This window comes from Bos indicus x Bos taurus, chromosome 16 (genome assembly GCF_003369695.1).
Source record: "Bos indicus x Bos taurus breed Angus x Brahman F1 hybrid chromosome 16, Bos_hybrid_MaternalHap_v2.0, whole genome shotgun sequence".
NCBI lineage: Eukaryota > Metazoa > Chordata > Mammalia > Artiodactyla > Bovidae > Bos > Bos indicus x Bos taurus.
The window spans coordinates 28,880,830-28,896,788 of NC_040091.1; the positions used below are offsets into that span (position 1 = coordinate 28,880,830).

The 15,959-nt window shown below is 47.6% G+C and overlaps 1 protein-coding gene across 4 annotated transcripts in view; it reads left to right on the forward strand.

The window, feature by feature from the left end:
- Window positions 1-222: 222 nt before the first annotated feature.
- The window catches only part of STUM (stum, mechanosensory transduction mediator homolog), a 75,712-nt gene continuing 59,975 nt past the window's right edge, over window positions 223-15,959 (forward strand). For 2 of the 4 annotated variants that reach the window (XM_027564621.1, XM_027564620.1), the window contains exon 1: window positions 824-1,221. In XM_027564621.1, the coding sequence (XP_027420422.1) occupies window positions 1,023-1,221 (199 nt within the window). In that variant the 5' untranslated portion in view covers window positions 824-1,022. Of the gene's footprint in view, window positions 682-819; window positions 1,222-15,959 lie in introns of those variants that run through there. The other 2 variants (XM_027564622.1, XM_027564619.1) reach the window with 2 other exon arrangements.

Genomic DNA, 15,959 nt, shown 5'->3' on the forward strand with positions numbered 1-15,959 from the left:
TCTGATTAAATATGGGGCCTCCTGTTAACCGCTTGCACACGGCTGGCCAAATCCCGCTTCTACCAACTGCTGCATGTCAACACCAGAGGGCGCTGTGTCTTCGTTGGCTTCTTAACCACCAGGCCAGCTCACAAAAAGCCCAGGTTTTCCCCAGAACTGCTCGGGGACAGTTCCCAACATCCCCCCTTCGAGCAACAGGCTCATTTCTTTTAGTTTTCGCGTCTCTCCCTCCCTCTCTCTCTTTCTGTGTGTGTGTGTGTGTGTGTGTGTGTGTGTGTGTGTAAGGAAGGGTTCCATTTTAACTAGCCTCATGGAGACCTGTTTGAATAGCTGGGTCTCCTGCTTTCAGCTCGATCGATCCTAAAATCGCTTTTTCACTGACTTGAGATCCATTCAAATCAGAATGAATTTAAAGCACAGGAGGCAGCAGGCGCGGCGCGTTCCTTGCCTCCATCTCCCTAGCGTTAAAACACAACCTCCAGATTAGAAGACTCAGTCTCGAAGCCTTTCCCCTCCGGGCCAGCCAAACGCACGCGCCCAATTCACGGTGTCCTCGGCGGAGGTCCCCGCCCCGTTCACCTGTCTGGGGCGAGAGAGGTGTGTCCATGCCTCCCAGTATCTGGACAGCCAGCTCCCTCCGCGGTCCTCTTCTACTTGCTTCCCTCCGCCCAGATTTTAATGGTATTTGGGGGGCGGGGGGATGTGGGGGAGTGGAAGGGAGGGCGGGGAAGGGGCCTCGCGGGGAGGGGCGTCGGAGCGCTGTCAGCGGGTGTCACGCCGCCCTCCCCGCCCCTCCGCCGGGGGCGTGGGAGCGCAGCCGAGCGCGCGGCAGAGGGCCGGGCGCTTGGGGACGCGGGCGTGCGGGGTTCCGGGCGAGCCGCGCCGCACCCGGAGCGCGCTGGCCGCCTGAGCTCGGCGCGGATCCCAGTGCCCGGAAAGCCGCCCGCCACCCGCCCCCTGTGCATTGGGCGGCAGCCCCGGCCGCGGCAGCCCGGCTCCCGGGGAGGGGAGCGCGCCCGGCCATGGAGCCTTCGCACAAGGACGCCGAGACGGCGGCGGCGGCGGCGGCTGTGGCTGCGGCGGAGCGGGGGGCGTCCTCGTCCAGCGGGGTGGTGGTGCAAGTCCGCGAGAAGAAGGGCCCTCTGCGCGCCGCCATCCCCTACATGCCCTTCCCGGTGGCCGTCATCTGCCTCTTCCTCAACACTTTCGTGCCGGGACTGGGTAAGACGCGACGGCCGCGACCCCTTGCGCCCCGGGCCCCGGGAGCTGAGGACGGCAGGGGAGGGGTCAGGGAGGGACCCTCGGGCCGCGCCCACGGGCTGCAAGCGCCGCGCCGGCGCTCCTAGCGCCCTCTGGCAGGTGGCAGAAGCGCGTGGAGGGGGCGCCCGGAGAGAGGCGCAGGGCTCCCTGACACTCCTTTCACCTTCTCCGACCTGGGAGCCAGATGATCCGGCCTCGAGGAGCCGGAAACTTTGACGGGAATGTTGGAGTCTGCCGGCAAGCCCCACGGGCGGCTCTCTCGGCCCCGGCTACTCCTGCCTCTTCTCTCCGCCGTGCGCGCCCTCCCACGAGCTCCATCCTCCGAGGGGCGCGGGGCCCCAGCAAGACCAGCGTTGGGGCCGCCAGTGACCAAGCTCCTGGGCATTGGAGAAGTCGGTCGAGCTGGGGAAAAAAGAGAGATGAGTTGGGACAGAAGACACCCCGCAGCCCCGCCTGCGTTCTCGCAGTGAGGGGCGTGTGGAGGCGAGAGCTCTTTAGCCAGAGTCTCCTCCACCGCCTTCCGGCGTGCCAGCGATTCCACTAGCACTCCCCGCAGGACGCCGAGGAGAAGGGACGATTTTATTAGTTTAGATGCCTGTGGGTTTGAACCGCACTTGGCCAGAGCTGACCCCATAACTCCCCCCATCGCTTCCGTTCCTGAGAACGTGGAGTGCCCGCGGGTGTAATTCTGTGTTGGACTTTGGCGGCCTGGACGGTCCCTGATGGCACCTGTGTCCCAAATTTTAAAACAGAGGCCCATCACAGAGATAGGAGTGCCCAGTGGGGGCATAAAGAGAGGAAATGCGAAGTTTTCTTGACCCTCCCTCTCCTAACCCCACACCCAAATATGTCTGCATCCCCTCCCCGCTCACTCCCAACTTGCCAACTTGGCACCGGCTCTTCTTCCGAGTTAAGAGCACCCCACGCCCCAATTCCGCGTGGGACTGGAGAGGCAGGCACCTCTGTGCCCAGGAGAAAAGCTTGCCGCTGCAAGGCTCCAAGTTCCCAAGAACAGAGGTCAGCTAGAAGTGGCTTTCTGTTTTGCTTTGGCCTTTCTCACGCCCCGCTCTTAACCAGCTTTGCAGGGGCTTCTGGGGTGCTGATAGGTAAGATCGCACCCATCCACGCAGGTCGGGTTCCCTTTCCCCTTCCTGCTCATCTTTCTGCCCCCTAGGGGGAGGTGGGGGGATGCTGCTGGAGAAGTGTATGTGTCTGAGCAGAAAGCTAGGTGGCCTTCAGGTGGGCGTCCCCTTGTCGTGCCTTCAGCAGCCTGGTAGGTGTCCTCAGGCCGGGTCTCTCTGCACATGTGGACCCTGTGAGAAGGCAAGCCGAGGCCAATGTAGCTGTGTCAGAAATTCCCACCTGCTGGAGTGAAAAACTCACTGCCTGTCCATCTCCCTGGGGATGTGAAGATCACCGGCAGGGATGTGTCTTGATTCTCCTTTTCTTAAGGTGGTGAAGTAAATGCCATCTTATGGTCTTTGAGGAAAGACGCACATTGTTTGCCAGGTGGGCAGAGCTACACCGAGTCTCTGCTGGGTCAGCCCCTGTTCATCTGGGCACCTCCTAGGTCTGCTTCACTAGGTCCCTTTCTCACCCTTAGGCCCGCTGCCACACCCCCTGCCCTCCTGCCAACTCCTCCCACCTTCCCCCAGTTTTTCTGTCTTTACATAGGTGGCTGGGTGATAAAGAATCTACCTACCAATGCAGGAGGCACAGTAGATGGGGTTCCATCCCTGGGTTGGAAAGATACCCTGGAGGAGGAGATGGCAACCCGCTCCAGTATTCTTGACTAGAGAATCCCATGGACAGAGGACCCTGGCCAGCTATAGTCCAGAGGGTCACAAAGAGTCAGACATGACTGAGCATGCATGCCCATGCCCTTTATAACATTTTGTTGCTGTTATTGTTAGATCAGAATCCTATGGGATTTTTGTAAGAAACCTTTCTAAGAAGACAGAATAAAAGAAAGAGAGAGAAAAAAAGCAAACTACAAAAGTAATAAAACAGGCTGAGGTGAGCCATGGGTACATAGACTTCTGAATTTTCAGTGACTGAAAATCCAGGCATTTTATTGTTTTGTATTGGCTGTCATTGTACAACTGACTGGGTGCATGGGCTCCTGCCTCCCACCCCCAACCCTCCACGCCCCCACACACACTGAAGGGAGTTCTTGATCCTTGCTGGTATTTCTCATCTGTCAGTCAGGGATGCCTGTCCCTCCGGGATGCTGGGAGGATAAAATGAGATTACATAAAGCTTGGGGTCTGGCCATTAGAGAGTGTTGTGGAGACCGTGGGTCCGTCTTGCTCTTTGACCCTCTGCAAAGCTGAGCCCTGGTCCCATCTCTGGTGTATTGGGGTGGGGGGCTGCCCTCTGGGACCTTTCTTCTGAGTATGTATTGACCTCTCTGCTTCCCTTGACCTGCAGTGGAATCCTGGACAACAAAACAGCCCAGGCAAAATCTCCAGGCTTTTTTTTTTTTTTTTGCCACCCACTCCCCGCCCTGCCCCCTGCAACTGACCCTGTTGGGGTTTGAATGGCCCCAGCACTTAGAAAATTTTCCCTTAGCCCAGATCCACTTCTCCAGGTCCTCCAGCATATCTGATGCTCCTGTGAAAACTGAATATTCATGTCTGGCCCTGCCCTTTGAGGAAATGAAGCTTCTTTTAATCTGTTCACTCTTTCATTCAACAAACACAGAGCACCCACTGTGTGCCCGGCACTGGGGATGTGATGATGAATAAATCAGTCAAGATGTCATGTATTGTTAAGGAAAATTGATGCAAACGTTGTTTAAATTTGTTATTGCTATAATGGCAGCAGGAACAGTATTTGAGCAGTAATTGATTCTTCCAGGGCTGGGATGGGAGTTCAGAGGATGCCTCCCTGAAGGAGTAGTATTAGGTTAGACCCTGCTAAAAGTTTCCATCATGTGGCTCCAAGCACTTGCCATCCTCACATCACTCCTGCTCTCTGGAAACTGGTAGCAGCACGGGCCCAAAGAGCTCTTCTTTTTTCTGGAAACTTCCTTACCTGCAAGTGTTCTCCTCATTCGCAAATGGGATGGGAGTGCCAGTGCTGGGCTGAATGAAGGCACCATTTTTCTCTGACAGCACTTCAGGTTCATCCAGTCTGCAGGACCCACCATGGAGACGCCCAGTCCTTACAATTCCCTGGTGCTGCCTTGGTCCAAGCAGAAGGGCTGTTGGGGTAACATACCATCAGAGGGATGTTTCCTCTCTTGGGGAGTCAATGGGAAGGGAAGTGATTTATGGTCATTCTGGATCCTCATTGGAACAATACAAAATGAACTCGAATAATGGATGATGGTAGTTTCCTGTTCAGTGAAACTCTGCTAACAGAGACCATGGCCAACACTTTCATAGTCCAACAGGTATGGCATTTATAAGTATACACAATTACTTATACATGTAGTGGAAGTTCACTGTTATGCCCCAAAGTGGCCAAAGGGTTTATCTATTTGTTATGAGAAAAACTATACTTTCATATTTGAAAATTGTTTCTATCTTGATTGACTTGGTGAAATGAAAATGTTGATAACTCTGTGGCAGGGAAAGTGGGACAGAGGAGAACTTTCACTGACTGTTAACTATTCCATCAGATTAATGTTGGCTATTAATCTACTGTTGAATATTCATAAATAATTAATCCCCCCCTAATATACTGCCTGCTCTTTGGCACTCAGCTAAGATCTCCTTTCCCTGGTCAGCACATCACAGGCTGGCTCAGCTTCTCTCTCTTTCCTTTAAGTCTGAGCCTCTAGTTGATGATGAATCATGCCCTGCCTTGTGGCATCTTTTGTATTGTTGCCTTTTTATTACTGTTACAAGAGTTTATTCTTTGTCTATCCAAGTAGATTGTAAGTTCCTTAGAGCAAGAACCATTTAAAGTCTCTCCTTGATATAGGATACTATTTATAGAATGCACACTGACCAACAGAATTATATTCCTTGAATAGGCATTAGAGATCATCTGGTCCAAGGCCTTTATTCTATATAGAAGTGAGGCAGTCCTAAGGGTGAAAGAACCAATAACGTTTACATCCTAGTCCGTCTTTTTAAGGAAATCATTTGAGGATGTATCTCAGCAAAACAAGAGAGTAAACCAAAAAAGAAGGTATGAGATCCAGGGAATAGTATATCCAGTTGAAAGCAGCCATGAAAAGCAACCCAGGATAAAATTGTTCAGCAGGCCTGGAGAGCAGTCAGTCTTCATTACTATAGGAGGGTAGAAGGCTCCAGGAATGAGGTTTCTGAGGAAGTTGGGAGAAAGGGACATTCCACAGAGTAGAGAGTATTATTGGTACACTGTAAGAGATTAAAGTGGTGATACAAAACAGAAAGCAAGAAAAACAGAAGGCAATTAGTAACTGCAGTAAAGACAAAAAGCTGTGTAAAAGTGTTAAGATCTCCAAATGAAGCAAACTATCCAATTATATCAGGAGGTCAGTAGGCTTCAAAAAGAATAGAGGATTCCAAACACTAAATGAAAAAGAATTTGAGGATATTAGGGATGTGTGTAGAAGGCAGATGTTTCTTCTATCAACAATTTAAAAAAAGAAAAAAGTAACAACTTCAGGAAAAACAAAAAACACTGTATTAAAGGTATAGCTTAAATAGGAAGCAAATCAAACTGTGACCTGGTTTTAGGCAAGTGGTGGAATATAAGAAAAGCTCTTTTAAGTGCATAGAGTCGGTCTGTGAATAGTGGTGCACAATATGGGTCTCTTTGATTCTGTAGTGAAGAGTATTTGCTTAGTCATAATGATATAAATGCATCTCAGTGGTTTTTAGCTTCTAACACCAACCACAGGCAAAGCACTGAAGACTACTTAATAATAGCTATAAAGGTGGATATAAGATTTTTTTCCCTTGGCAGTATAAAATTAAAAAAAAAAACAGCTTATAGAAATTGACAGGTAAATTGTGATAGAATAAATTGTTATTTCCATTTATCCACTGAAAGATAAGCTATGACTTTATGGATAAGCTATGACCAACCTAGACAGCATATTAAAAAGCAGAGACATTACTTTAACAACAAAGGTCCGTCTAGTTAAAGCTATGGTTTTTCCAGTAGTCATGTATGGATGTGAGAGTTGGACTATATAGAAAGCTGAGCACTGAAGAATTGATGCTTTTGAACTGTGGTGTTGGAGAAGACTCTTGAGAGACCCCTGGACTGCAAGTAAATCCAACCAATCAATCCTATAGGAAATCAGTCCTAAATATTCATTGGAAGGACTGATGCTGAAGCTGAAACTCCAATACTTTGGCCACCTGGTGCAAAGAACCGACTCATTGGAAAAGACCTTGATGCTGGGAGGGATTGAAGGTGGGAGGAGAAGGGGATGGCAGAGGATGAGGTGGATGGACAGCATCAGCGACTCGATGGACATGAATTTGAGTAGGCTCTGGGAATTGGTGATGGAGAGGGAAGCCTGCCTGCAGTCCATGGGGTTGCAAAGAGTCAGACAAACTGAGCGACTGAACTGAAAGATGATGTCACATACCCACTTAATGCCATGATTCCTGTGGGAGGAGACTATTTCCTTCCCTGCCCAACGTTATCAGGCTTGGCCATGTGACTCATTTTGGCCAGCTGAGTGAGTGGAAGTGACATATGCTGGGCCTGAGCAGACATTTTCAGAGGCTTTGTGAGGTTCTGCCACCGTTCTTTTCTTTCTCTCATGAGAACGGCAGGTCTCAGATGTGCTCTTCTACCTGGTTCTCAGAATAAAGAGAACAATGGAAGCAGGGCATGACATGTCACACGAGTGAGAAATAAATCTGAGTCATTGAGATTTTTCTGCTGTTGTGTTAGTGTTATTTCCCAGCACAACCTACCACAACTGACTAATTTGTAGAGGGTAGGGTAGAGGTGTGAATACCCTCCTCGTGTGAAGTAAGTGATCAAGACATGCTGTCTGAAGTTGATAGACCAAGAAATAAAGGCTACCAAGGAAATCAGCAGAGACACTGAGATAGTAATGTATCAGGACAATGGGGTCATGTTGAGATAAGAGTGGAAAGAAATGATGAATGATAAAAGTAAGCTAGCTCTTACGCATCATAACAAGAGTCAATAAATGACATCTGTAGTTGATAAGACAGAAAACGCAATATAAGCATACTCTGGAGATTAGGAAAACACCAGAAGAGTTGCCACTCTTTCTGATATCATCGGTTTTCTTTTGTTGAATGACTCATTCTTAGCACATATACATGCTAAAATTGTCTCTCATCTTTTTAAAATGGGCTCTCTTGACCCTACCCTCACCTCTGCCCGTTGCCCATTGCTCTGTTCCCCTTTATGGTGCGGCTCCCTGGGTGGGTTGTCTACATTTGTTGTCATCAATCCCCCTTCAGCCCACTCTAAGCATGTTTTTACCTCCATCACTTGCCTAAACTGTGTTTATCAGGATCGCCAGTCTCCTCCAGATTTGCTGAATCCAGTGGTCAGTTCTGTCTTCAGACTTTGCAGTCGCTTTGGACACAATTGCTCACTCCTTCCTTGAAAACACTGTCTTTACTTGGCTTCTGGAACACTACACTCCCTAGTTTTCTTTATACCTTGTGAAGCCGTCTCCGTTTCCTTTGCTCATCTCATCAGTTTTTTAAACTTGGGAGTTCCCCAGGCACTCGATCTTCTTGATCTTGATTTTCTCTTTGATCTTGTTCTCTTTTCCGCCCCCACTCACCCCTCTGATGTTCTCGCTCAGTCTCCTGGCTGTAAATTAAATCCTCGTGATGATGACTCCCAGATCCAGATCTCCAGCTCAGACTCTCCCCTGACCTCCAGACTCTTATATCCAACTGATTTCTTCTCAACATCTCTCCTTGGAAACCAAAGGGCATCATAGACTTAACTTACCCAAAAACAGCCTTCTGATTTTCTTCCCCAAATCTACTCCCTCATCTCTCCCCATCTTAGCAATGGCATCCTTCCAGTAGCTCAGGCCAGAGTCTGGGATTCATCCTTGACTCCTCTTTTTCTCACACCCCACGCCCAGTCTGTCAGGAAATACTTGGCTCCGTTTTCAAAATATAGTCAGTATCTGATCACTTCTGCCTACCTTGGGTCTGCCTTGCTGGCCCAATCCTCCATCTTCTCCAGAATGCAATGGCCTCTTAATGGGCTGCTTGCCTTTATTGACCTTGTTCATAGTCTGTCCTCAGTATGGCAATAAGAGTGATCCTTTTAAAAACCCAAGTGAGTCAGATCCTGTCACTTGGAAACCCTTCAATGGCTGTCATATCATTCGAGTAAAAGCTCATGTTCTCATGATGACCCACCAGACCCTGGGCCAGAAATTTTCAAAAGAAATACAACATGAGCCACAAGTATAATCTAAAATTTTCTAGTGCCTATGTTATAAAAAAGGAAAAGGTGAAATTAACTTTATTAGTATATTGTACTTAACTGAGTGTATCCAAAATTTTATCGTTCAATGTATATCAATATAAAAATTATTGACAAGATATTTTATGCTTCTTTTATTGTGTACTAGGTTCTCAAAAATCTGTTGTGAATTTTACACTGGCATTGAATCTCAGTTTGGACTAACCCCATTCAAGTGCCCACTAGCCACAGTGGCCATCATATTGGATAACACAGCACCACTGTGGGCTGGGGGACAGCATCTCTCCCACTGTCTTTCTGATTTCATCTCCTCTCCTTCTTGCTTACTGTACCCCAGCCCACTGGCCTCTTCATTGTTTCCTGACTGTTCTGGAAGCATCTTCTCACCTCAAGGCTTTTGCATGTGCTGGAGTACTTGTTCCACAGACATCTGTGTGGATTCCTTGTTCCTATCCTGTACTTTGCTCAAGTGTCACCAGCTCACTGGGCCTGTATTGGTTTGTTAGGGCTGCCATAACACATACCATGGACCAGGTGGCTTCAAGATGAGAAATTGTTACAGATCAAGGTGTTAGCAGCACTGGTTTCTCCTGAATTCTCTCTCCTTGGCTTGTAGGTGACTACTTTTTCCGTGCGTCTTCACAGGATTTTCCTTTTGTGTGTCTTTGTGTCCACATCTCTCTTCTTATAAGGATACCAGTCATATTGAGCTACAGCCCATCCTAAAAGCCTCGATTTCAGTTATTTGCCTCTTTAAAGACCTTATCTCCAAACACAGTCATGTGTGGAGGCACTGGGAGGAGGACTTCTGAGGGGACACTCTTCAGCCCATAACACCTTCCAGATGATCTTAAGACTGTGGCTTTCTCCATCCTCCCCAGACTTCCTTTCTTTGGCGAGTTTGTGTTCCTTAAGAGGACTGTCTCTGTCAAACATATGGTGTACAGGGACCTCATCTCCTTTGACTTTGCATCTCAGCTGGAGCACAGACCTGCCAACAGCAGGAGGGGCGTGCTGTAGAAGGCAGCGCGTCAGTTCTCTGCTCGGCACGCTCCTGGGTCTACGCTGAGTCTGACACCAACTTCCTCAGGGTCACCTGCTGGCTGACCGTGGCTGCTCCCCACAGCAGCTCCAATTCTTGCAACATCTCAGAAGATATGTGGATGCAATTCATGTTATTGAACCTAACCTGGTCACTCCTCAGTGTCACTGCCCAGGCTGTGACCCCACTCACGAAAGGATATGTTCCACGGGAGACTCGCTGAACAGGTGTCACTTGACACAGTGACTTTTATACATTGGCTTGTAAGTGGTCTTGCAATGCACAGGTCGAGGGGGAGGGTGAATACAGTGGGTGACCTAGAGGGCACTGGACTAAGTCACATCTCTAGTGCATCAGATTCACAAAGCCCCAGGGAGTTAGGAGGCCCCAGAGCTTGGTCTGGTTCTTCACATGTGTGTAGTTCTGAGCCCCTTCCTCTCTGAGCCTGTTTCCCCATCTGTGAAATGGAAATAACTCCTGCTCTACCATCTCATAAGGCTACTGTGTTCTGTTTAACCACGAAGCACTCCACGGTCAGAAAGGGGGTTATCACTCCCAGTTAACATGAACGAAATTTCCTTTGTTTCCAAGATCAGTCCTGGAGTTTCCCTCTCAGTGTCATTAAGGCGGGCAGCAGAGCCCTAAGCAGGGAGGTTTTTTCAGCCTCTGGTGCCACGTAGCTCAGAGCCAAGACCTGGGACCTCCTGCTGGGCCCTGCCTGGACCTCACACACTTGACATGCTGGAGGCGAGGGAGTGCCTGGCCTCTAGGGCTTGGTTTACCATTTATGAGAAGGTTCTGCCATTACAACCCCCAAACCCTGGGCCTCTGCGAGGGATATGTCTCTGAGGACAACTTTACTGTTTGCTAAGAGGCTATAGGAGCATCAGGTTGGTGTGTGAGTGTGCATGCAAGTGTGCGCACACACACAGGCACACACACAAATGCCCTTTAAATTTTACCTGTCATTATCTTACTACAAAAGTTAGGCAGTTCTTAGGTTTGTGTTTGAACTTCCCAGCTCACGAGTCCAAGGAAACCATTCATTCATCTTGGAGGCCATACTGGTGGTTTGTAGCCTTGAAACCCCATCACCTGGGCAAAAGGTGGGCTTGGCCTTGGGAGAGTGTATTTTTATTGAAGTATAGCAGATTTATAATATTATATTAGTTTCAGGTGTACAAAATAGTGATTCAGTGTATTTATAGATCATACTCCATTTAAAATCATTACAAAGTGTTAGCTGTATTCCCTGTGCTGTACAACACATCCTTGTAGCTTATTTTATACATAGCAGTTTGTATCTCTTAATCCCCTGCCCCTATCTTGCCCCTCTCCCTTTCCCTCTCTCCACGAATAACCACTAGTTTGTTCCCTCTGTGTTTCTGTTTTGTTACGTTCATTCATTCCTTTTTTTAGATTCCACATATAAGTGATAATCATACAGTATTTATCTTTGACGTTTCACTAAGCGTAATAACCTTCAGGTCAGTCCACACTGTTGAAAATGACAGAATTTCATTTTTTAAATTAATTTTATTGAAGTATAATTGATTTACAATGTTGTGTTAATTTCTGATGTACAGCAAAATGATTCAAGTGTGTGTGTGTATATATATATATATTCTTTTTTCACATTCTTTTCCATTATGGTTTATCAGAAGATATTGAATATAGTTCTCTGTGCTACACAGTAGGGCCTTGCTGTTTATCCATCCTATATTTAATAATTTGTAACTGCTAACTCCAAACTCCCAAGCCTCTGCACAGCCCCCAGGAAACCACAAGTCAGTTCTCCGTCTGGTGGATATGTCTGATAGATACGTTTATTTGTGTTGTATTTTAGATTCCACATATTAGTGATATCATATGGTATTTGTTGTCCTCTTTCTTACCTACTTCGCTTAGTATGACAATCTCTAGGTCCATCCCTGTTGCTGCAAATGGCATATTTCATTCTTTTCTTGTGGCTGAGTAATATCCCTTCCTATATATATACCACATCTTCATCCATTCGTCTGTGGATGGATACTTATATGCGTTTATTTTATGAAAGGTCTTAAGTTCATTGAATAAGTCATTTTTCTTGAAAAGAATAAAATAACATGAGACCAGGGCTGTCCTAGAACCTGGAATGTGTAGGGTCCATGGCCAGGCCTCCTGTAGGCTTTGATCTTCACTGACTGAGAAGTTTAACCCTGAAGCCAAGAATGATTTGGTGCTTGCAGAGAAGAGCCTGTCACTTGTCCTGAAACTTCAATAAAGAAAATGGTCCACCTTTCCCAGGGTCAGGAAGCTTTAGGGCCATCTGACGACTTCATTTTACAGAGAACAGGCCTCCTCCAGGACCTGAGGCTCTTCCCCACAACCTCACATCACTTTCCTAGCCCCAGACCTTCCACCCTGGTGCCTCGAACTTGTGTGTGTGTGTGTGTGTGTACATGCACGCACGTGCTCACACGCTTGTTCAGTTGTGTCCAACTCTTTGCAACCCCATGGACTATAACCTGCCAGACTCCTTTGTCTATGGAATTTTCCAGGCAAGAATACTAGAGTGGGTCGCCATTTCCTTCTCTAGGAGATCTCAACCCAGGGATCGAATACACGTCTCCAGAGTCTCCTGCATTGGCAGACAAACTCTTTACGCTGTACCACCTGGGAAGCCCTGTACTAGAGGGTTAATTACTTATTTGTTAAGTTAAACGACTGTGCAGGTATTATATAGACTTGATGAGGGCTGCAGGGGACACCACGTGACTCATCAGTGACCACATCCAGTCCCATCACCCAGAGTCCCTTCTTCTCACGGCCCCAGCCTTCCCCCTCATAAGCTCTACTGAGATCTAGCTACATACCATAAATATCACTTTCAGAATGCGCAGCTCGGTGGTGTTTAGCAAATCCAGAGCCTCTTGCTCCTCTTCCTGCCCTGCCTTCCAGCCTCAGCATTTGGCCACTTTCTGTTCAGAACCTCGGGAGCTTCCTGTGACAGGAACACCTTCAGGCAGGTGCTTCTGAGGAAGGGAGATTGTTGGGGCACCTTTTGATCACGACTGCCTCCAAGTTCTGCTAGTCAGGGATCTGCGTCTCAGAAGGCGAGGCCCAGATGGGTGAGATGCGAGCCACCTGGAGGCTTCCGGAACAAACATTGTTTGGGAGGTTGTCATGTTTTATTTTCTGTTTTGTTTTAAAAAGAAACATCTCAGCAAGAAGGAAAACTTTCTCAGTGAAAACACAAAAACATGGCACTGGTGGTATAAGCTGAAATGTGGGCCATTTCTGAGGTGGAAATGTCCCCTCTCCCTGGGGACGCGTGGCCCTGGTCGTGGATATTGCATAGGCCTGAGAGTCACCCTTCGGCCAGGCGGCAGAAAGCCACGCCCATAGCACCTCAGATGGACGTGGGTCTTCTGGGCTACAGCTCAGTGCTCCTATGGTTTTAATAGAATTTCCATGTTAGCAGATTAAGCCCATCTCTGCCCATAGCTCAGCTCTGCTGATTTCTTTCTGCTTCTCTGAAACCTGCAATAGCTCTCTATTGTCCATGGACTAAGCTCACGTTCCACATTGGACCCACCAGGATTCAACAAACTTCGCTTCTTCTTTCCCTCCCTTTAATTTAGTCGAACTGAAGCACATGGTTTTATGGTGCCCCTCTGGATCCCTGCCTGGAGCATCCTCCTGCACCATCAGGTCTAAATCCTGCCCACCTCCCAGGCCCATCTCCAAGGCCCTGCTCTTCCAACCCCTTTTTGACCATTCCCATGTGGAGCACCTTCCAGGGACTGTCAGGCCATTTAGGACATTTCTCTTGTTTTCATTAAATTCTGTTCTTCTGTTGTCTTAATCTTTGTACTGGAATCATCTCCTTGAAGGGTGGGGCCATGCTACATCACCTTCCACCTCCCACAGCACCTGGCAGGGTCCAGTAGGCACTTGTCGGGGGGGAGGTGTGTGTGCAGCTGACTTCTGGTTGTGAAGGTGGGGTCAAGAGCACATCCTTACTCCCTTACCCTAGTAAGTGTGTCCCTCAGCCGAGGGACACAGCGTTCATGTCAGTTCTTAGCCTTCCTGACTCAGTAGGAAGGGATTCCGTTCCCAGGTCTGAGACGGCACTAGAGCAGGGCTGTGCCACAGCAAGGTGTCTCTTGAGGGTCCTTGGTGTTTCAGCTCCTCAGGAGAGGGATGTGGGGCAGAGGCAGGATGTTGGCCTCCCCATCTGTGGGCCAGAGGGCTTGCTCTGTGGCGGATTCATTGAGGACAGCCACCGTGGGACTGGGAATAGCCAGGTCGACAGCCAACAACAGCTAAGTGTAGGTGGGGATGGAGGGGGGAGCAGTGGAGGCAAATCAATCTTAGTAAACCATTTTAATAAAGATTTGTTTGGGCAATAGCCATCAAATTAAATCTAGGGGGATATTTTGATGAGAAGCAGGATATCTGCATGATCTTAAAGTGTTTCTCCACAGAATGCTTCTTAATTGCAAGGGGAAGAATCATACAGTGGAGAAACCAGACAGCCTCTTGGCTGGGTGAACAAAATAACATTACCTAGACCTTGAAAACCTGCTAGAAGAAAGAAGCCAGTCACCAAGAACCATACACTATGTGATTCCATTTGTATGATATGTCCAGAATAGGCCAATCCGTAGAGACAGGAGATAGTTGTGGGGGAAGAGTGATACGGTTGGGAGGTCAGGGGGAATAATTGGTAATGAGCATAGAGTTTCTTTTGGGAGTGATGAAAACATTCTAAAATTGATCAGTGGTGATGGTGGCACCACCTGAATATGCTGAAAGCCATTGCATGATTAAATGGGTGAACGCCACAGTATGTGACTTATATCTCAATAAAGCTGTTTAAAAAATTAGCATCATCAAGGATGGACAGACAGACGTTGCATGCCTCTGGACGTGATATCTTGAGAGGGACGCAACATTACTTTTGTGGTATTCTAACCAGGGGTGTATAATCTGAATCTATTCATGAGGAAATATCAGATAAGCCCCAAATTGAGGGACAGTCTACAAAATACCTGTCATGTGGTATCATCACAATATCATCATTGTGAAAATTAAAGGATACAAAAAAGCATGATCATTAAATATAAAGTATAATCTTAAGGGTATTGGATTCTGTACTGGAGGGAAAAAGAATACCAATAAGGACATTAGTGGGACAATTGAAAAAATTGGAATGTGGACTGTAGATTAGAAAAAAACATTGTATCCATATTGTGTTTCCTAAAATGGGTAACAGTGCTGTGGAAATGTAAGAGAATATTTTGTCTTTGGAAACACACTGAAGTATTAAGGAATAAAAAATCATGATGTATGCAGCCTGTTTACAAATGGTTCAGAATAAAAGATAATAATATGTAAAGATAAAGAGAGAGAAGGACAAAACAAATCTGGTCCACTGTTAAAAAACTGGCAATCTGGGTAAAGGGTAGACAGGATTTTTCTGTATTATTCTTGAAACTTGTCTGTTAGGTTTGAAAGTATTTTAAAATCAGAAGTTAAAAATTATATGGTTAAAAGTCAAAAATTCTGAACTCATAGTTTAGGTATACCTGCTGCTGCTAAGTCGCTTCAGTCGTGTCCCACTCTGTGTCCAGCCCCATAGACGGCAGCCCAGCAGGCTCCCCCGTCCCTGGGATTCTCCAAGCAAGAACACTGGAGTGGGTTGCCATTTCCTTCTCCAATGCATGAAAGTGAAAAGTCAAAGTGAAGCTGGTCAGTCCTGTCTGACTCCTAGCAACCCCATGGACAGCAGCCTACCAGGCTCCTCTGTCCATGGGATTTTCCAGGCAAGAGTACTGGAGTGGGGTGCCATTGCCTTCCCAACTGCACCTAAATCCAAGTGGCTACACCCAATGTAAGTGCTTTCCTATCACTTGAGGTCTACCAGCTCTACCTCAGTCAGGGACCACCTGGGGACATGGGAAAAAAAAAGTCATGGTATAAGGTGGCATTGGCTTGCAGGGCCCAGACGCCCAAGAGGGATTTTCTCAGGAATGCCAAACATTAAAACCCCAAGGTGGTGCAGAAGCTTACTGCAGCCATTTGGAACTGTGAACCATTTCTCTGCTCCATCAACGTATCTATCAAAAAATACAGGCTAGATTATAATGAAGTGAGTTTCTGGGGAGGCTGAAGCCAGTGGGCAGTGCACATAACTGGCCTGCCCTGCAGTGGCTGATTGAGACTGACCCGGCTGCCTTCCCAGCCTTCCCTGGGGGCCCGTCAGGCATCTGAATGCTTCAGCCAG